The sequence below is a fragment of the Leucopleurus acutus genome (assembly GCF_964270905.1).
Source record: "Leucopleurus acutus genome assembly, chromosome: 19".
Classification (NCBI taxonomy): Eukaryota; Metazoa; Chordata; class Mammalia; order Artiodactyla; family Delphinidae; genus Leucopleurus; species Leucopleurus acutus.
In genome coordinates this window covers 47,917,626-47,938,950 of record NC_139161.1, presented here as the reverse complement: position 1 = coordinate 47,938,950, position 21,325 = coordinate 47,917,626, and the positions used below count along the sequence as shown (strand labels likewise).

At 56.2% G+C, this 21,325-nt stretch overlaps 1 protein-coding gene across 1 annotated transcript; it reads left to right on the top strand.

Annotated features, from left to right (window-relative positions):
* Positions 1 to 13,780: 13,780 nt before the first annotated feature.
* RTN4RL1 (reticulon 4 receptor like 1) lies at positions 13,781 to 19,945 on the top strand (the record flags this gene model as incomplete). Its single annotated transcript, XM_082860749.1, is given in 4 exon segments — positions 13,781 to 13,815; positions 17,451 to 17,556; positions 17,558 to 17,618; positions 18,621 to 19,945. Coding segments are annotated over 4 exon segments (1,527 nt in total).
* Between the last annotated feature and the right edge of the window lie 1,380 nt (positions 19,946 to 21,325).

The following is a 21,325-nucleotide window of genomic DNA, read 5'->3' as shown; positions in this document are numbered from 1 at the left end:
AAACAACACAGCTCTAGACCACAGTCTAGGTATCTGAGATCTCAGAATCCTCTGTCCAGATGGCCCCCTCCTGCTTCCAGGGCCTCTCTTCCCCATTAAGATTTCTAAGGGCAGAGTCCACCTAGAAGCTTGCAGAGCAGGAAGGGCCAGGATATAGGCTTGCCTCCGAGGAGGGGATGAGTTCCACCTGGATTGGTTTTTCTTCTTAGCTCAAAACCTGATCTAGAGGCAGGGGTAATGGGAGCTATGGGGCACCAGGGGACAGAAAAGGTTGGGCACAGCCCAGGGGCAGCAGGGGGGCCTTCAGGGGGGTGGGAGGTTGGGATCCCGCAGAGGCAGCCTGGACAGGCTCATCTGGCAGAGGGGAGAGAGGGTGGGAGCACCGCAGTCCACAGACAGGTTAATGCCTCCCGCCTGGCACACAATTGAATTTGCCCTCCTGAGCCTCCTGGCTTTGGGGAAGGGCCTCTTCTCCTGGGAGCTCAGCTGGACTCCCAGAGCCACAGGGCCCGGGTCAGCTGGGCCTGATTCGATCAGGAGAAATGAAGGACATGAGGCCCACAGACAGCCCAGCGCCCAGAGGGGCCACTGGCTCAGCCCAGAAAGATAAGGCCGGGGAGGGCCTGTGTGGGGGGCCCAGGTCCGTCCTAGCTCTGCCTCCATCCTGGGAGCCCCCCATCCTTGAAACACAGTTGAGAAGTGTCTGTAATATACATCACCATCTCCTCCCACCTTCCCATGTCTCTGAAAGGTGGCTGAAGATGACTCACAAGCAGAAAACTTGGAACCAGGCTGTTTTCCTCTGCCTCTGCGCGGGTGTCCAGCACATGTTAGGTGGGGGAAGAAGAAACAAGTGAAAAAGACTCCATTCTTTCTTTACTCTCAGTACTTTGCATCTTGTATCAAACCCAACTCCCAGACATACATTGTGGGAGGCTCTCTGTGGGAGAGCTAGTGAAACAGTTAGGGGACAGGGACTTCCCTGGTGGTGCAATGGTTAAGACTCTGTGCTTCCAATGCAGGGGGCCCAGGTTCGATCCCTGGTCAGGGAACTAGATCCCACATGCATGCTGCAACTAAGAGTCCGCATGCCACAACTTAGGAGCCCACGTGCTGCAACTAAGACCCAGTGCCACCAACCAACCAACCAACCAAACAAAACGGGGCAAATTGCAAACCAGAGGAGACATCATAGGACTCCAAATGGGACATGCTGTCTCATGCCTCCAGGCCTTTGACCATGCTGTTCCTTCCACCTGGATGCCCTCCTTCTTCCCCCTTGAAGGCCAGGGAAGATTCTACTACCCCTTGGAGGCCACCTTCCCACTGTGACCCCTCCACTACCTCGCAGCACTGCTGGTTCCCACCCTCGTCCATGTCTCTATAAGCATCTTCGAGGCTCCATCACGGGGCTGATGGTGCACTTGTTAATATGCAAATAATCGTTGACCGCCTCCCAGGTGCCTGGCACTGTCCTGGGGGTTGGGACACCACAGGGAACAAGCAAACGAGGGGAAAGACAATGAACATGTAAACAAAAAATAAACAAGAGTGTTGAGTGCTAAGAGGGAAATAGAGTAGCCCACTTCTGTAATCAAGAGTGATTGGGGGGATTCCCTGGTGGTGCAGTGGTTGAGAGTCCGCCTGCCGATGCAGGGGACGCGGGTTCGTGCCCCGGTCCGGGAGGATCTCACATGCCGCGGAGCGGCTGGGCCCGTGAGCCATGGCCGCTGAGCCCGCGCATCTGGAGCCTGTGCTCCGCAACGGGAGAGGCCACAACAGTGAGAGGCCCGCGTACCGCAAAGAAAAAAAAGAGTGATTGGGGTGGGCAGCGGCATCTGCTTTAGACAAGGAGGTGATGCTGGAGCTGAGGCCTGAATGCTAAGAGGGAGGTGGTCCTGCAAGGGCCTGGGGCAGAGCGGTTCATGCAGGAACAGTCAGCACTAAAACTCCAAGGCAAACATACCGTATCATTACGTTTGTATGAAACATCCAGGATGAGTGAATCCAGAGAGATGGAAAGCAGACTGCTGATTGCCAGGGGCTGGATGGGGGGCAGGCAGAGGGGTGTGACTGCTAATGGGAATGGGGTTTCCCTTTGAGATGATGAAAATGTTCTAGAACTAGATAGTAGTGATGGTTGCACAACACTGTGAAGGTACTAAATGCCACCGAATTGTACACGTTCAAATGGCTCAAGTTGGGAATCCCCTGGTGGCCCTGGTGGTTAGGACGCCGTGCTTCCACTGTAGGGCGTGGGTTCGATCCCTGGGACTAAGATCCCGCATGCCATGCAGTGCGGCCCCAAAAAACCAAAAAGCAAAATACCACAACCACCACCAACAAAAATAAAATGGCTCAGATGGTACATTTTATGTTCTGTGTATGTTCCCATATAACCAAACAAAACAGCTAAGGCAAGAATAAGCTTGCTGTGGTCTAGGAACAGAAAGGCCAGTGTGGGGAAAATGGTAGAGGGTGGGGGAGGCGATGGGGGCCGGTCATGAGGATGTTATGGGTTGGTAAGAAGTTTGCATTTTATTCTAGTGCAGTGGGGGAGCCACTGGAAGTTTTCAAGCAGGAAAGGAACAAGACAGCACTTACCATTTTTAAAGATCCCGTGGCTGTGTGGGCCGTGGGTGGTGATGGGACCGAAATAAAAGCAGGGAGATCAGATGGGGAAGCCACTGCTGTGGTCCAGAGGAGAGATGATGGTGACCTGGGACAGGGTGCGGGCCATGGGGATGGAGTGATGAGAACAGATTTAGGATTTATTTTAAAGGTAGAACCAATGGGACTTGACGGATTAAAGGAAAAGAAAATGAGGAAAAGGGAAGAATGGAGAATGCCATTTACATTTTCAACTTGAGCAACTAAAAGGATGGAGTTGGCGTGTTACTGAGATGAGGAAGCCTGTGTGGGCAACACCTTTAGGGCACACAGAGTTTGAGCAGCTTATTAGATACCCACGAGGCAATGTCAGGTGGGCCATTGGATGGGCTCGTCTGGAGTTCAGGACCGAGACAACCGTCTGATCTTCACCACCCCCACCCCGTGGAGACGGTATTTAAAACCTGGCCCTGGGTGACCCCACCCCGGGGATGGGTATGGCATGGAAGAGAGAAGATCGCAGGGCTGTGCCTGGGGAGTCAGGCTATGTAGAGATCAAGCCGAGGAAGAGCCCCCAGCACAGCAGACCGAGAAAAGCAGCCAGTAAGGCAGGAGAAAAAAACAGCTGAGCCCTATCTCTGAAGTGAAGGAAGTGTTTCCAGGAGGGAGGGCCAGCACTGTCCAGTGCTGCTAAGAGGATGAATAGATGAGGACAAAGGAGTTACCTTAGGATTTAGCGGTGTGATTAGAGGTCGGCCTCCCTGTGAGTCTGAGCGCCCAGCACGTATTAGGTGCTTATTTAAAGGTTGGAGGACTTGAAATGAGCATGTTCTGCACTCTGAGGCATAGATTGCCCAGAGCATAGGGGTTCGAGCTAGAAACCAGGTATTTATCAAGGGGAAATGGCTGAGGGGCATGGGCCACCAGGGAGCCATTGTCGCAGGGAGGCCGGGGGAGGCTGGGGAGCCCAAGGAGCACAGGATTCCGGTTCGCCCACTGGCACTTTTTTTTTTTTTTTTTGCGGTACGCGGGCCTCTCACTGTTGTGGCCTCTCCCATTGCGGAGCACAGGCTCCGGACACGCAGGCTCAGCGGCCATGGCTCACGGGCCCAGCCGCTCCGCGGCATGTGGGATCCTCCCGGACCGGGGCACGAACCCGTGTCCCCTGCATCGGCAGGCGGACTCTCAACCACTGCGCCACCAGGGAAGCCCCACTGGCACATTTTGAGGAGGGCTTCCTTCCACTTCTTCTCCCCTTTTCCTCTCAGGAGGTGATTCATATTTCAATATATTCCAGCTGAAAAAGGATCCGATTTTAAGCAGGTGGTAAGTCAGTACACGGAAATTTGATATATTTTGACTAATGCAGTTTGAAATTTGAAAACTGCAGACAATTTTGTTCAGGATCCATTTTTATACCAACTCATTATTGGGGGAAAAAGGCAAGATTTCAGGTTTCCGGGGGAGGATGTGTGAACCCAGGCCCGTCACCACTAAGCCCCCACTACGTAGGTTTGACCTGGTCGGCTGGCCAACCGACTGCCTACGACTGCTGCCTACTGCCTGCCTCAGCCGCCTGGCGTTCCGGAAATGCTTTCTCTAGCTACCCCCTTTCAAGCACCCCACTGGGGTTACTAGTCCAATTTAATCTGACCTTCAGCCCCACCTCTGTTGCACCAGCTCCAGGAAATCCCCGGGGCGGGCACTTAAGACAAGTTTTGTGATACAGACGATGGTATTACACAGAATTTCCCCTTCCTTCCCCAGCTGCCTCGTCCATTTCCCCAGCCTCATGAGTGTGAAGCTCAAGGAGAGGAAATAAATAACGAAGACAGGGGCAGGGCTGAAGTTGTTGTCCAGGGAGCAAGGACACAGTTTCTGGGAGGTGGGGTATCTGCCTTTTGTGGTGGGGGAGGGTCCCTGAGGGGGCGGCAGCCTCCAAGGAGAGAGAGCTCTCCCCCATCCCTGGATGCCAGACCCTTCTTGGTCTGGATCGGGGCTGCACCGTCTTGGGTGAATCACTACACTTTGTTGAGCCTTATTCTTCTCACCTGTAAAATAGGGGTATGAATACCTTCATGATAATTTGGGGAGAACATCCGATGCGTGTATGTGGTGGATGCCCCCAGGATGGAACGTCTGGCACACAGGAGGGATTCAACACGCGTTAATCTCCTTTGCTCCACCCGAGGTCTCCTCTTCGTATGAGACACACAGCTTTTGTCTCTTGAGTAGCTCACAGCCTAGTTGGGAAGACAGAGAAAGGAAAGTGTCAAGTCTCTGAAAGCCCCCATGGGTGGTGACTTTCTGGGTGCAGAACTTAAGGCTCTATGGGTCAACCTTTCTGGAAGGTGACTTATCATCGTGTGTCAAGAGGACTTGGACAGTGAATCTCTGATTAAGGGAAAGAGTGAACAATTTGGATAAAGCTTTATGCATAAAGATGTTCATTCCAACATTATTTGGTTTTAATTTAACTACTTCTTTTTTTTTTTTTTTTTTTTTTTTTGCGGTACACGGGCCTCTCACTGTTGTGGCCTCTCCCGTTGCGGAGCACAGGCTCCGGACGCACAGGCTCAGCAGCCATGGCTCATGGGCCCAGCCGCTCTGCGGCATGTGGGATTTTCCCGGACCGGGGCACGAACCTGCGTCCCCTGCATTGGCAGGTGGACTCTCAACCACTGCACCACCAGGGAAGCCCTTAACTACTTCTTAAAAGAATCTATAGGTACACTCACACGGTAATGAATCGAAAGTTCCTGACAGGTATACAGGTGAAGTTCCCCTCACCCTAGTCCCTAAGCTTCCAGGAGAACCTCCCAGGAGGCAACTGATATTATCAGTTTTGCCATGATAATTTATAACAGTGAAAAATGAAAAACAATCTAAATGTTTCACAGATAAATAAATTATCTTCTCTCCATACACTAGGGTAATCTGCGGTCTCTAAAAACCATACCTGTTACCACACCTTCTTTTGTCACTTAACTGTGTGTTGTCTCTGGCCTCAGGCCCTCAGCCCATGCTGTCTCCTCTGTCTGGAGTCCTCAGCCATCCCACTGGAGTCCTTCTCAATCTTTAAACTCCCAGCCCTCTCACCCCCACCAACTAGGGGAGCCTCCACAGTTCTCCCGGCTCCCTGGATCTCTCTCCCTGTACTCCTCCTTACAGGCTGTGCTTATATATGGATGTGGCCGTTTGACGAGTGTCTGTTTCCCCATCAGACCGTATTCTCCTGGAGGATGGGGTCAGTCTGTCTGCTGGGCTCCCTGGGGCTGCCTTAGAGCAGAACCTCACAGATGGAGACACCTGGAGATCTGCTGAATGAATGAATAAGTTAAGCGGAAAAGGGAGGATACAGAGCTGCTTATATAGCACGATCCCAATTTTATTGCTTTAAATAAAATTTTTATTTAAATTTTATATATCCTTACGTAAATGAAGGAAGTCTCATAAGAAGGTACAGCGAGGCACTGTGGATGGTTGTCAAGGGTAATGGGATTGGGGTGATTTTTCCTTTTTAGTTCTATGCTTTTCACATTTTCCACAATTGGCAAGTATTACTTTAAAATTAAAACAAATGATCAAGAGTGACTTTAAAGAAAAACGCGGTGGTGGAAAATAGGGTTTGGGGACACCGGGAAGCCCGTGCTACCTGGGCTAAAGCTCTCTGGATAAGGGTCAGAGGCTGGCATGTGCTGGTGGCTGGCCAGACTAGGGCCCCTGAAGAAAGTACGGGGCCATACCAGCAGAGAAGAGGAAGTAGTTCAAGGCCTGGGACCTGAGATTCTCAGCAAAACTTGGCAGGGTTTTTTTTTTTTTTTGCATGATTTATTTTTTTTATTAAATAGTAAAGGCAAGCATATATAAGGTATAGCAAATGTGAACGTTAACATCTCTGCGTCTGCTGCTCAGTTTAACACACAGAACACCACAGATCCATTGGAAGCTTTCCCTGCCGAGTGTCTTAAGTAGCCAATCAAGACAGATTCTGCAAACGGGTCAAGGGAGCAAGGTTTGTGAGGTGAGACCTGAAAGGCCTGGTAAACTCAGTTATCCTCTGCATGAGGTCCCTACCCTGGGGTCCTCCAGCTGCTACAACTTATTGTATATTATCTATTGTATATGTTTACCCACTATAAGCCATCTCAGCTGACTAAAGCACCTGGTTTCCTTGCTTTTGGCTAGAATTACATCAGCTAAATCATTCATTCACTCACTCACCAGTTATGCACAGATAAGCTCCATGCACCAGGCACTGATTGGACACCCCAGTAGTTCCACACCTCTGGTGGTGAAGCCAGGTGACTTTGAGTGGGGAGTGCAGTGAGAGGGAAAGCACTGAGGAGGGTGGACGGTCTAACCCAGAAGGTAGGGTCTGGCCAATGTATTTCTGCTCCCTGGGGAGTGGGAAAATAGAAGTTGGTCTGGCTGACTAAAGCAGAAGAGGAACTCATTGGAAGGTATGTTAGTTAGGACACTTTGGCTGTAAGTAATTGAAAGCCCCACAAGAAGAGGATTTAATATGTCATATACCAAGAAGTTTGCAGATCCCAGGATTGGTGGACTCACTGGTTCCACAAGGTCATGATGGACCCAGGTTCTCTCCATCTTGGTGCTCCGTAGTCTTTGCCGAGCTGGCTTTGATCTTTAGGCTGGTCCCCTTAAGGTTGAAAGGTGGTGCCTTAGCACCATGCATTTCATCCTCACCCAACCACACTCAGAGGCAGGAAAAGAGAACATCCCTTCCTTGTGTTTCTTTGGAAGAGGAGGACAAATTTTCCCAGAAGTCTCTCGGCAGATTCTCTTTGTGTCTTATTGGTCAGAATGGAGTCACATGCTCCTGTCTAAACCAATCACTGACAGTGGAGAAGAGGAATAAAGTCCCACTTCCTGGGCTCGGAGAAGCCTGGCTCCTCTAGAGCGGGTGGCTGCCTGAGAGCTGAAGACGATTCGGATCCTGATAGCCAAGAAGAAGGGTGTCGGATGGACCTCTGCGGAAAGAAAATGGGACCCAAAGGAGAAGCTGAACAGCCCAGCTCTGGGGAGGGCAGGGACCAAGGTGGCCCTGGGGGTCTTAGTGGAAAGAACTCCTGGGGCAGTGTCCTCAGGACAGCCCCTCCAGGGTGAAGCAGTCGAATCACTCTGCTTCACGGCCAGGTTCAAATTCCTGAGGGAGAGCCTAAGTGGCTGAGTCAGGGTTGATTGCCCAGCCTCCTAAATCACCCGCAATGAGGGAGGGGTGGCCCCCCACCCCACCCCCAGGGAACTTAGGCTGCTGCTGCCACAAGACGGCAGGGAGAGGGGCGTGAGTCGGGGAGAGTGGGAATCAGGGGAGCAGGGCCAGACCATGGATGGGCTTGGGAGCCACGCTCAGCTGGAGGGACTTCACATTTGTGAGAATTCTTATTTGCAAGCAACAGACACCTGCCTTGACTAATTTAAATAAAAGGCAAATTTATTTAAAAGACACCGGGTCATTCACAGAATCTCCCAGAGGGCTGGGGACTCCACAGGCAGGAACAATGCCCCAACTGAAGCGAAGACACCTCCGGCGGGCACCTCCAATGTTCCCGCCACAGCCCCTGCCCCCGCTGGCTCTGCCGCTGCTGCCATCCCGGCAAGCGTGGATCCTGCTTGGGCCCCTGCTTATCTGCCTCACTAAGTCCTAGCTCAGAAGTCTAGGGTAGCTGTGTCGAGGGGGCAGAGCCCAGGCTCTGGGCCCTGCCGGAGCTGCAAGGGAGGCTGGGAAAGTGAGAGATGGACCTTTTCAGCTTCCACAAGGAGGGAAGGCCTTATTTACAGAAACTGGGAGATCTCCCAAGTACAGGAAGGGGGTTTAGTGGCTGGGTGACCGGAAGGAGTGACAGATGTCCACAACATACTATCCTGAAGGTATCTGGGGAGACTGTCAGCTCACGGAGGCCAGGAACTGGGTCTTTTGTCCCCAGAGCCCTCCTGACATGGTGCCTGGCCAGAGGGAAAGGGGTGGAGTAAATATTTACTGAGCTAATGTACTGTCAGCAGGGGAGTGACGTGAGCAGGCTTCATTGGAGGGGCCAGACAGCCCCAACTGTCCAGCTAGAGGCAAGGAGAACTTGGGCAGGGGCTGGGGCAGTGGGTGTGCAGACACTTTTCTGTCGTTGTCTCCACAGACCTCTCCTGTCACTGGGGTGGCTTGATTTCCTACCACACAGAGAGCCTGTTTCATTCTGTCTTCTTCCTCCTCAAACTCCCACCCTCTTCCCTACCTTCGCTCTCAGCTGATGCCCCCACTTACCTCCCGGAGAGAAGAGAAGCCCTCGGAGGCTAACTCATCGTCTGCTCTGCACATACCGTCTTCCGTCCTGTTACAGCGCGGCAGGTGTTCCCTTGGAGCTCTGGGTCTTTGTCTCTTTGTCCCTCTCACTCCTAATGCATCAGTTTTTCTCTCTCTTTCCTCCTGGATCATCCCCAGGAACATGCAAACAGATTCTAGTTTCTTCCATCTTAAAAAACAAACAACCTCCCTGGACCCCACGCCCCTCCAGGTCCTGCCCAGTCTCTCTGCTCCCTTTACAGCCAAGCTTCCCCCAGTGAGTGGCCTCTGGGTGCTCACAGATGTTGTTCCCTGAGTCCCCTGGGAGTGTTGTTTCCTATCCCACTGATGACAGGCTGGGCCCTGTGAGTGACTTTGACCAGCGAAGCATGAGCCCAAGTGATGTGCATCGCTGGAAACGAAAGCCTCGAGAGCCAGTCACTGGCCACGTCCTCTGTCCCCTCTGCCACGAGACCGGCAGTGTTCTGGGTGGAGACTGAGCTCTCCATCTGGGTCCCCGACCAGAGCCTCAGCTGCCCCGCCTTAGCGAGAACCCACTCTTTGTTGTTGTGAGCCGTGGAGACGCTGGGTCCCTTGTCCCATCAGCGTGCCCTAGCCTGTCCTGACTGATACGGTGCTATCTCCCCTCCTCGCCTCCCACTGACTCTTCATCCCACTCCAGCAAGCCTTCTGCCCCCACCTTTCTACCAGAAGTGAACTTTCCAGCGTCACCGATTCCCTCCATGTTGCCAAATCAACTGGACACTCCTCAATCCTCACGTAAACTCTCAGCCACTCTCATCACAGCTGATTCCTCCTTCCTCTGGAAACGCTCTTGGCTTCGGTCCCGCCACGCTTCCCGGCTTTCCTCTGACCTCGTCGCCCGTTCCTTCTCCTTTACGTGCCTTCACAGTCACTGTGTTGCCAGAGGCCTCAATCCTCTATCTTCTCTCTCTCTCTCTCTCTCTCTCTCTCTTTTTTTTGGCCGCGCCGCGTGTCACACGGAACTTCCTCTACCAGGGGTTGAACCTGGGCCCCCTGCATCGGAAGTGTGGAGTCTTAACCACTGGACCCCCAGGGAAGTCCCGCCTCTATCTTCTTTCTTGACTCTCAGAGGTGACCTCATCTATTCCCACAGATTTAAATGCCATCCCTATGCCAAGTGTTCTTCTCACCTCGGGGCTCCAGTTTTGAACATCCAGCTTCCAACTAATCATCTCTATAAAGGCTTAGGACTTTGTACATCCTAAGCGGAGCTCTTGTTGGCCCCTACACCTGTTTCCCCAGGCTCCTCCCATCTTACTGTACCCTTATCCGATGTACCCACCCCGTCTCCCTCGCACTGGTCCATCCGTATGTCCTGTCATTTCTACATCCCACATGTTTCTCAATCTGTCCACTGCTCTCTGTCTCCACGGCCCCTCCCCCTTCTGGACCACCCACATCTCTCATGGATGACAGCCATAGGCCTCCCTTCTTGCTCCCACAAATCCATGCTCCAAAAGCAGTGCACCCAAATCCGATCAGGTTGCTCCTACTTCAGGCTCTTCATTGGCTTCCTGCCAGACACAGAATCAGATCCAGACTCTTTTTCGTGTTGTTTGGCCGTGCCACATGGCATGCGGGATCTTAGTTCCCCAACCAGGGATCGAACCCACGCCTGCAGTGGAAGTGCGGAGCCCTAACCACTGGACTGCCAGGGAATTCCCAGATCCAGCCTCTTGATTGAGGCTTTTAAAGCCCTGCAAGGCCAGCCTCCTGCCTTTCTGACCACATCTCATGCCCCTCTCCCTCATCCACACCCAGTCAGTCCTGCCCCAGGGCCTTTGCACCTGCTGTTCCCACTGCCTGCAAAGCTGTTCCTCAGCTCCTTCTTAATCTTTAGGTTTCAACTCAAGTGTCACTGCTCAGAGAGGCCCTCCGTTCATCTCACTCTTAACCCCCTCCTGGGTCCCCAGTGCCCACAACCCTGTGTCAATTTGGGCTTGTGTGGTTGTTTAACTCGTCTCCGCCTAGAACGTAGGCTCCATGAGGGAAGGAGCCGTGTCCCTTACTGTTGTAGCACCAAGCACGGAGCTGTTTCTCACATGAATGAAAGAACTAGGGGACAGATTCAGAACGGGGATGATCGATACCCTGGATGTGAGCTCTGAAGCCCTTTCACAGACAGCATGGAAGGGGCAGCTGTTCCGGGGATTCGGAACAAGGGCTCCTGGTGAAGAGTGCCTCACCTGCTTCTCAAAGTGTGGGTCCCGTCTTCTGTTTTGTGTCACCCAATGCCAGAGCCTTCAGGGATTGGTAGAGCACTGCCCACCACTCCCTCTCCCTCACACCCCCCTCAGGGACTCCCTAAGCAGGCATCTCAATAGACACTTGCCCCTGAGGACTGCCCCAACCCCACAGAGGTTCCCAGCCCCACTGATTACAACGTAGATACCACTTGGGTGTCAGTGGGCCTGTCTGGTTGCAGGTGGGCCCACAGGTTTCTGGGCTTTGAGGGGAGGGACAGTTGGTTCCACAGGGAGGAGGCAGAGCCCAGAACCTTCTCAAAAGCTCCGGGAAGGTCTGGCTCTCAGAGGCCCTCACCCTCAGCCTTGGGAGTCTGGGCTGCCACAGCCCGGGTTCTGGGGCCCCCAAACTGAGAAGAAAATTTGAGTAACAGTGGACACATATTATGAGCCCCAGGGGAGCTTCACGAGGTGAAGGTAGAGCTCACGTGCCCTGGGCTTTGTGCAGAGAGCTGGCAGCTCCAGGCGTGGGGGGATGGACTGGGAGAGAGGGCCATGTACAGGGGTCAAGACCCCGTCCACACCTGCTAAGCCCTGGGGCAGCCACGGCCTGGCAGGGAAGTTGAACTTGAGCTTGAGCTCTGACTCGGTATCTGATCTATCAGGTCCCGCTGCCAAGCCTCTGGAGTCTGGGAGCACCAGGGTGGGTGGGGCGAAAGGCAGGGTCCACGGGGGAGGGGGTACAGCAGCTCCCTCTGATGCAGTAGCTGTAACGCAGTCATCAGCCTTGGAAGCACCTCCCCTGCAGCTGAACCTGGTACCGGGTTCAAGGCACAGCCTCACTGAGTGCTGCCGACACCCAAGAAGGCGGATGCTCTGACTCCCAGTTCCCGGGCTAAGAAACTGAGGCTGCGGAGCTTTAGGGACCTGCCTGAGCTTGTCCAGCTGATAGGTGCTCCCACTGAGGCTGGTCCCAGGCCCAGGCAGTTCATGGATACAGAGCTGCCTGTACCGGCCTCTGGTGTCCCCCCACCGCCCCTGCCCATGCAGGGACCCCCGAAGCGAGGAGGTGGTAGATACGGGTAGGCAAAGGATAGGGGAGCCCAGGTTTGCCCCAACAAGGCCCCCTGAGAGCTCGGCAACCCAATTAGCACGGCATTCCTGGCCAGGCCCGCTCGGGGGACCAGCCGCAGCAGATGAAAGCTGAAAGGTTATTCCAACAAGGGGCCGCCCACTTCCCAGCTGAGGCTGATCCTGGTGGGCAGGAGGGGCTTGGAGTGGGTACATAATTCAGCGTGGCAGGGGGAGAGGGGGAGCTATAGGCAAAGCCAGAGTGGGTGCTGAGATAAGACGGGGATGTCAAGGATGGGTGTGCCTCTCCTCGGAAGAGGGCCCTGACCCCTCTCCAGGGTGGAGCTCGGGATGCTCAAGATGAAAGCATTGGGCGGCCAGCCCCCTTGGTGGTCTCCAGACACAAGTGTGTGCTGACATATGCACGTGCATGTATTCAGAGACGTGCACATGGCCATGTACACACACATAGATAAAACACACGTAAATAGATGTGCACAGATCCACATACACACACACAGGCTCTGTCTAGGGCCCGGGCTGCAGGCACAGGGCCTGAGCTGTGGGTGTCTGGAGAACACTCACGCTTCATGCCTGCCTGTTTATTCCCTCCCCATCCTGTGGCCAGAGGTTTTTGGGGGGCTAGGGCACAGTCCTGGTCCCCAGGTAGGGTGACTAACATTTGTTTGGGACTTTCAGATATTAGCACTAAAAATCCTGTGTGCTGGGAACCCCCCCGAGTCTCAGGCAAACCTGCTCTGGTCACCTGCCCCAGGCCCCAGGCAGGCCTGGTGTGTATCTTCCCTCCCAGAGCCCTCCTCACCACCTGTCACCTCTCTGCTGGCCAAGGGTCCCTTGGGAGAGAGCCAAGGCTGAGTCTCTACTGTCACCCCGGAGGCCTCTGTACTAATAAGAACCATTATGTTTATTGAGCACCTACTATGAGCCAGGCTCTGGGCCTAGGGTTTTCTTCTTGAGCACCTACTGTATACCAGGCACTGTTCTAGGCCCTGGGGGGATAGCAGGGAACACATCAGACAAAACCATTGTCCTCATGGAGCTGCCCACTCAGTGAGGGGGACAGAAAATAAACAAGATAAATAAATAAATGAGGTGAGTTTATTAGGAGAGAATGAACGTTATGGGGAAAAGTAAAACAAGGAAGGAGCCATTTAAAATAGGCTGCTGGGGGCTTCCCTGCTGGCGCAGTGGTTGAGAGTCCGCCTGCCAATGCAGGGGACACGGGTTCGTGCCCCGGTCCGGGAAGATCCCACATGCCGCGGAGCGGCTGGGGCCGTGAGCCATGGCCGCTGGGCCTGCACGTCCGGAGCCTGTGCTCCGCGACGGGAGAGGCCACAGCGGTGAGAGGCCTGCGTACTGCAAAAAAATAAATAAAATAGGCTGCTGGGGAGAATTCCCTAGCGGTCCAGTGGTTATGACTCCGCGCTTCCACTGCTGAGGACTCGAGTTCAATTCCTGATCAGGGAACTAAGATCCCACAAGCCGAGCGGCATGGCCAAAATAAAAATAAAATAAAATAGGCTGCTGGGGAAGGCCTCACTGAGAAGGTGACATGAGGAGGAACCTGAATGATGAGGCGCCCTGCAGGTATCCTGGGAAGTGCTCCGGCCACGAGGGGACAGCACACACATGCGCTGGAGCAGGACATGCCTAGCACTGAGAGGACCAGAGGAGGAGGAAAGCCCAGCTGTGCCCTGGCTGGCTTCCTTGTCTCCGGGAAGTGGCCTGTGCTTGGGTGTGGCACGAAGAGACAGTGCTGAGTGGCCTGAGGCGCCAGTCGCTCTGTGAGCACAGCTGGCCTGGCCTGAGGCTGTTATCCAGCCAGCAGAGCTTAAAGAGGAGCATCTGGCAAGGCTGGGGCAGCAGGTGGGCCGGGAGCCGAGCCCAGGGCAGGGGGAGGGCAGGCTGCAGAGGCAGAAGGACTGACCACGTGGCTGCCCAGTCTCCACGCCTCAGGGAGCCCCATGGAGCTGCCTGGGGGCTCCTGGGGATGCCAAGCCATCGGGCTGTCCCTGCACAGGCGTAGGGAGGGGCAGGCACCAGACTCAGGTCTGGGTGAGGCCCAAGACCTTGAGGCCGGGGAGGACTGACCAGCCCTCAGATGAGGCTGCCCCACCTGCCCTGCTCACCAGCTGTGTGGCCTTGGGCGGCCACTCCCCTCTGGGACTCAAGTCCTTCTCTGTGAAATGGCGCGGCACCCGTGGGTGTCATGAGGATCCCACGTAAAGAACCTGGTACTCAGGGCTGGGTCCTGTTTGGTTAGCTCCCTTCCTGCTTCCGGGGCGGGGAAGCTACAGGACCCCTGCCACGCTGGCCATCTGGCCTGGAACAGGAGCAGGGGCCCTGTCAGTTCTGGTCCCAGTAGGGAGCTGTCTGGCCTCCCCAGCCCTGGATGTCCCTCACCCAGCCGAGCTGTAGTTACAGCATCTTAGGGAGCTCTGGTTACTTAGAGGCTGAGAGAGGGCCTGCCACCTGCTTCCCCACCTCAGTACCTTTGCACATGCTGTGCCCTCTGCCTGGAATGCCCTTTCCACACATCCCACCAGGTCCAGCCCCTATCTTATGAATGGGCTGCTGAGTGGACTGGGTGAGGGGCCCGCCCATGCACAGGCTACTCACCCCGGCCCCCACAGGTCCCTGCTCAGCAGATGAGGGGTTTGGGGGTTTGTAGGAAGGAGGACATGAAAACAGTACCTGCTCTCTTTTCCTGCACATCCTTTGTGCTGGCAGGGGAGCAAGAGGACTCTGTGGAGGAGGTGGCAGAGGCAGCAGGTGCCCTCCCCATGCACACGCCTAGATGCCTGCTCCGGGCCTGGCACCTGCTGGACTGCCTGGTGTGGAGACCCCCATCTGCTAGTCCACGAGGACCTGCCAAGTTCATCCCAGGCCCCTCCCCACCCCGGCACCCAGGATACTCCCAGGACTCTGGCAGCAAGCGTTGAACGGAGGAGGGAATGAATGAGGCTGCAGAGATGTGTGTGAGCTCATGTGTGGGAGGCCAGGAGGTCTGGGAGCCGCTGAGCAGACGGGTGGATGCCCCTGGAGGAGTGGGGGGAGCAGGGGGAGGAGGGGGCGGCGGAGGAGAACCTGAGAAGTCCGGAGTTTGAGTCCCTGCCTCGCTTTCTTCAGCCCCCATCAGGCAGAGCAACCCCTTGCCCCCCCAGAAGGGGGCGAGGAGGCTGATGAGAGGAAGTGCAAGGCTCCTCCATGGAGACTTTTATTCCTGCTAACTTGCAATCTTCAAATGCACAGCAAAGGCACCGATGTCATTGTTAGTACATTAATCAGCAATCAGCAGGTCGGGGCTCCCACGGGCAACACAGAGGGGGCACGGGGGGGCACAGGAGGAACCGTGGCGATGCAGTGCAGAGCCTGCCTGGGAAGAAACGGGCAGGGTGATGATCTACGGCCAGGGCACCCGCTGGCTCAGGCAGGGGTGCCAGAGGCAGGTGGGATTGGCTGGGAGAGCTGGTCCAGGGCCGGCCTGGAAGATGGGACCAGCTTCCAGAGTGGAGAAGCAGACTCAGGTGAGACCCACCCCAGTGCCCAGTGGGAGGGGGCAGGGGTACCTGCAAGGGCGGTTCCCCTGGCCCAGGTCCCCTGGCATCTGGACGGTACTGGAGGATGGAGAGCAGCTCTAAGCATCGGCTGGGGTCCCTGCCTTCTCCTGGGCCCCTCTCAGAGGAACAACAGCACAGCGGCTCCTGTCCTGGGTGCCACCTTTACACCACCCGCCCCCGCTCCGATATCTGACCCCTCCCACCTGCCAAAGTGTGTTCGTACGCCAGCTGCGAAGCCCACGCCTAGATTTTTGTACACTTGGCTTTTACCCAAACCATGGTCTTCGCCTGTTTTCCCCTGTGCCCCAGCACCCCTGGGGGCACCTGCCTGAGGGAGGGGTGTGGCTCTTTGTGGAGCCCCTCCCTCCCTGCGCCGCCTCTCTGGGGACCCCCCCCCCCCCCCCGGCCCCGGGGCCTTACTGAGACATCCACAGCAGCAGGCAGATGGGCTGTCTGCCCCACCCCAGGTCAGGGGGCAGAAAAAGTCCCGCAGCCCCCACCAGGCAGGGTAGTTCTGCGGATCAGAGGGGTGAGAGCAGAAGCGCTTTGTAAACTCCATAAGCCGCACAGATGTCGGCGGTGTTAGCGCTGAGCCTGCCACGTGAGCGGCTCTCCCTGCCTGACTTAAGGGAAGGGAATGCCTTGTCTTTGCAGGACCCCAGGGGGTGGGGTCTGCTGTGGCCCTGTGGTTCCCACGAATGGCCCCAGCCCTGTCCCCTGCAGCACAGTGAGCACCCTGAACACCCTTGAGCTAGGAGGGGCTCCCTGGGCTCCCTCAGAGTGGCAGGCTGGGGACACCTCCCTGGGGGCAGCCTGGGCAGGGCTGAGGAGCAGAGCAGAGCTGAGCGAGCGGACAGGGAGGGGCAGGCTCTGAATGGGCAGCCGCTGTGCGCTGGGCCTGCCTCCCAGCCTGGGTGTTGGAGACTCGAGGCAGTGGGCAGGCTCCCCGAGAGTCAGCTGGGGTTTGGGGCCCAGGCTCCTAGAGGGTCCTCACTGTCCTGTCTCCTCCTGCGGGCCCGGGGCCCCCTGGCCAGACCTAGGAGAGCAGTGGCGGACTGGAGGTCAGACTCCACGTGGGGAGCACTGACATAGCGACCATCTCCGACTCTTGTTACACAGGGGGAAACTGAGGCTGAGGAGGCCCCCGCCCGGGGCCTGGCCTGCAGACTGTCCGATGGTTTCACTGACTGAAGCAGGGCAGGGGCCACACAGAGCGTGGCCCAGCCCAGAAAGGGACCTCACAGCTGCTCTGTCACCGCCACCACTGCCCAGGTCATAACTGCTCTGGAATCGCAACCAAACACACTTATGCAAAAACTGAATCATGTGCGATGATTTTTATGTGTTGGCAACGTTCGGTCAAAGCCGGGTGATTACAGGGGGACGGGAAGCAGCTGTTACTCTCTGGGAGCCCGTAACTCCTAACAGCTGGGAGCTGTCACTTTTTTATGATGCCATTTCTTTGAGGAAAGAGGGAGTGGCGGTCGTGGTGAGGTCCACCTGAGCCCAGGCAGACGGCTGGGGTGGCGGCCGGCCTGAGGCTGGGAGCGGGGCTGGCCCGAGAGTGGCCAGGAGGGCTGGTTCTCTCGTTGAACATGCTCTGGGCACAGCTGGCAGCAGGAAGAATCAGCCGCACTGTCTCAGGCCCTCGGCTCTCCCCAGAGGCCTGGCTGGCCAAGCTAGAAGGGAAAGATCGGGACGCCATCCCGGGCAGAGACAGTTGGCTGCCCGGCCCTGCAGGGTGGGGCTCTACCGGCCTGGAGCCTGTCCCCCCAACACAGGCACACCTGCCAGGCTGCCTGGGGCAGCTGCGACCCTGGAGAAAGGCAGGTAGTGATGATCGTGCCTAATGAGGCTGCTCCGATAATGAGCACGGGGCTATTATCCAACCACGGGCTGGACACATCGAAACTAAATTATTTTAAGGATCCATTAACAAATGCCTAATTATTGCGCAATTAGAGGGAAGCTACAGAGGAAATGCTCGGGACAATCGCTAGGCAGGGCCTGATTGGCAGCCACAGCCTGGGATCTCCAGCGAGGCAGGGAGAGGGGAGGGGCTGGAAGGCAGACCCCGGTGGGGGGCAGCCTCATTCTGGCTGCTCCTTGGACCCCAGAAACATCAGCCCTGGTGCCTCCCCCAGTCCATCACACACACACACGTCCTTTGTGAGGGACAACTACTGCTATTTAGAGATGAGGAAACTGAGGCACAGGGTGTAGTGCCTACATGAGGACATGGAAGGCACTGTAAGTGAGAAATCTTTCAAGATAAACTTCGGTGTCACGCATGCATGCTTTGTTATTGGGAATAATGTAAATAAAAAGACTCTTCAGGAGTCCATACGAGATATTTACTTTGTTAGAACAGGACTTTGCACCACTATCTGTTCAGGCAGATCAAAGCAAGTAAGTGGCAGAGCTTGGACAGGAACCCGAAGCTAGCTGCTGCGTCCGTGGGTTGTGACCCCAATCCTACCAGGGTTGACAGAGCCTAAGGGGGTGGGGCTCAGAAGCTATGGGCGGGGCTAGGGGTTTGCTGGGTGGGGCTAAGGAAGTATGCCGGGTGCCGCGGGATCAGAGCCTCTACCCCAACCCATCTCATAGCCCAGGCTGGGATAGAACCCCCAGTAGAGGTGGGGCACCAGGGCGTGGGGAGCCATCAAGAGCCAGGACCTCGGGGGGCTATGACTCCAGACCGCTGAGCGCAGCAAAGACGAGGACAGAGCCCCAGCGGCCTAGGAGGGTCACGTGCCCATCGAGCCCGGCACCCAGAGTGTCTCCCACCCCCCGGGCAGCCCCTGACCTGGCTGTGCTCTCTCTCCCCGCCAGGGTGCTGTGTGGAACTGCTGCTGCTGCTGCTGGCCGGGGAGCTCCCCCTGGGCGGCGGCTGCCCGCGGGACTGCGTGTGCTACCCCGCGCCCATGACGGTCAGCTGCCAGGCGCACAACTTCGTCGCCATCCCCGAGGGCATCCCGGAGGACAGCGAGCGCGTCTTCCTGCAGAACAACCGCATCACCCTCCTGCAGCAGGGCCACTTCAGCCCCTCCATGGTCACCCTGTGGATCTACTCCAACAACATCACCTTCATCGACCCCAACACCTTCCAGGGCTTCGTGCACCTGGAGGAGCTGGACCTCGGCGACAACCGGCAGCTGCGGACGCTGGCGCCCGAGACCTTCCAGGGCCTGGTGAAGCTCCACGCCCTCTACCTCTATAAGTGTGGGCTCAGTGCCCTGCCGGCCGGCATCTTCGGCGGCCTGCACAGCCTGCAGTACCTCTACCTGCAGGACAACCACATCGAGTACCTCCAGGATGACATCTTTGTGGACCTGGTCAACCTCAGCCACCTGTTTCTCCACGGCAACAAGCTGTGGAGCCTAGGCCAGGACACCTTCCGGGGCCTGGTGAACCTGGACCGGCTGCTGCTGCACGAGAACCAGCTGCAGTGGGTCCATCACAGGGCTTTCCACGACCTCCGCAGGCTGACCACCCTCTTCCTCTTCAACAACAGTCTCTCCGAGCTGCCGGGCGACTGCCTGGCACCCCTGGGAGCCCTGGAGTTCCTCCGCCTCAATGGCAACGCCTGGGACTGTGGCTGCCGGGCGCGCTCCCTGTGGGAATGGCTGCAAAGGTTCCGTGGCTCCAGCTCCGCTGTCCCTTGCGTGTCCCCCGAGCCTCTGCATGGCCAGGACCTGAAGCTGCTGAGGGCCGAGGACTTCCGGAACTGCACGGGGCCGGCGTCCCCGCACCAGATCAAGTCGCACACGCTCACCACCACTGACAGGGCCACCCGCAAGGAACACCACCCACCCCGTGGCCCCGCCAGGGACAAGGACCACCCGCACGGCCATCTGCCCGGCTCTCGGTCGGGCTACAAGAAGCTGGGCAAGAACTGCACCAGCCACAGGAATCGCAACCAGGTCTCGAAGGCGGGCACCCGGAAGCAGGCCCACGAGCTGCAGGACTATGCCCCTGACTACCAGCACAAGTTCAGCTTTGACATCATGCCCACGGCACGGCCCAAGAGGAAGGGCAAGTGTGCCCGCAGGACCCCCATCCGTGCCCCCAGCGGGGTGCAGCAGGCCTCCTTGGGCAGTTCCCTGAGGGCCTCGCTCCTGGCCTGGGTACTGGGGCTGGTGGTCACTCTTCGCTGAGGACGCAGGGCACCAGCACCCAGCACTGCCACGTGTCCACCAAGGAACAGGATTTCTTTTCTTTTTTTACAAGTGGAGGATCTGCTGGGTTTCAGGCAAAGGCTGGTAGAGGCTTCAACTGCTGTCTGGGCCCTGCCCGGTGGATTATAAACCCAAAGTGTACAGCCCCAAGCGGGAGGGGATTCGTTCATCCTACCCAGCTGTCCCAGCCAGCCCCCGGCCGAGCACCTATGGACAGCATCCACCCAGCAAGGCAGTTAAAGCCGCAGAGCGAATCCTTCATTAGCAACGATGGGACAGTGCCCCACGGGAGCTGGGCTCTGTGGAATCCTGGTCATTTGGAGAGGTCTGAAGGGCTCCCGCCACTTCCGGAGGAAGCAGGACTCAGAGAACAGACAAGGGTCACCAAAGAGGCTGGGTCCACAGCTGTCTGGGAGCACGTGAGCGGGTGGCATTTTGGCTCTTGCCTGAGGCCACCTAGTCACCCTGCCCTGAATCTAACCATGTGCCACCTTCAGTCCCTCCCTCGGGGGTAACGCCTCTCATTCCTGATGTCTCAGGCAACCCTGGCAGACCCAGGCCCAGCTGCTGGGCTCCAAGAACCAATTACCAAAGGAAAGATCATCAGAGGCTGAAATTTAGAACTTCATCGTGTGCAATGAGGTTCTCACAGGAGGTGCAGTTTTATAACTATGTCCACTTTATATATATATATATATATATATATATATATATATACACACATATATATATATATATATACACACACACACACACACCCCCTCTACGTATATATATATATATATACACACAAATGCACAGGCCCTCGCCCTACTCCCTTACCAGACTGTATGTCTTATCATGTTTATAAACTGTACGGAAAACTATATCTGCTGAACTAAGGATTGTATTGGTGATTTCTAGCAAGAAAGGAGTTCTAGGATTTTTGTCTAGAATCCCAACCTGGCAACAGTAGTCCCCATGTAACCTGGGCTTGCCAGGGCCTGGGGCAAAGGGGCAGTGGGTGGGGAGGTGTTGTCAGGGAGAAGGGGAGGCAGCGAGAACCACTTCAGGGGACCAATCTTCTTAGATACGTGGAGCGTCACCATGTTTTTATATGCAGCACAAGCCCGTCTGCCACCCCGGAGCACCCAGTCACTCCCAACACAGCAGCTGTTGGCATCAGGGTGAGAAGGCAGAAGCAGCTTGTTGGACATCGGGGGGCTAGGCCCTGGGGATGGGCTGGAAGGAGAAGGGGAAGGAAGGGGCTTTGGGTTTCTGAGGCCGGCGGGCGAGGCAGTATCCACAGTGTTAGTCCAACAGGCTGGGCAGTGTCGTCAGCCCTGTGTTTTGCCAGCCACAGTCTGGACGGGCCAGGGA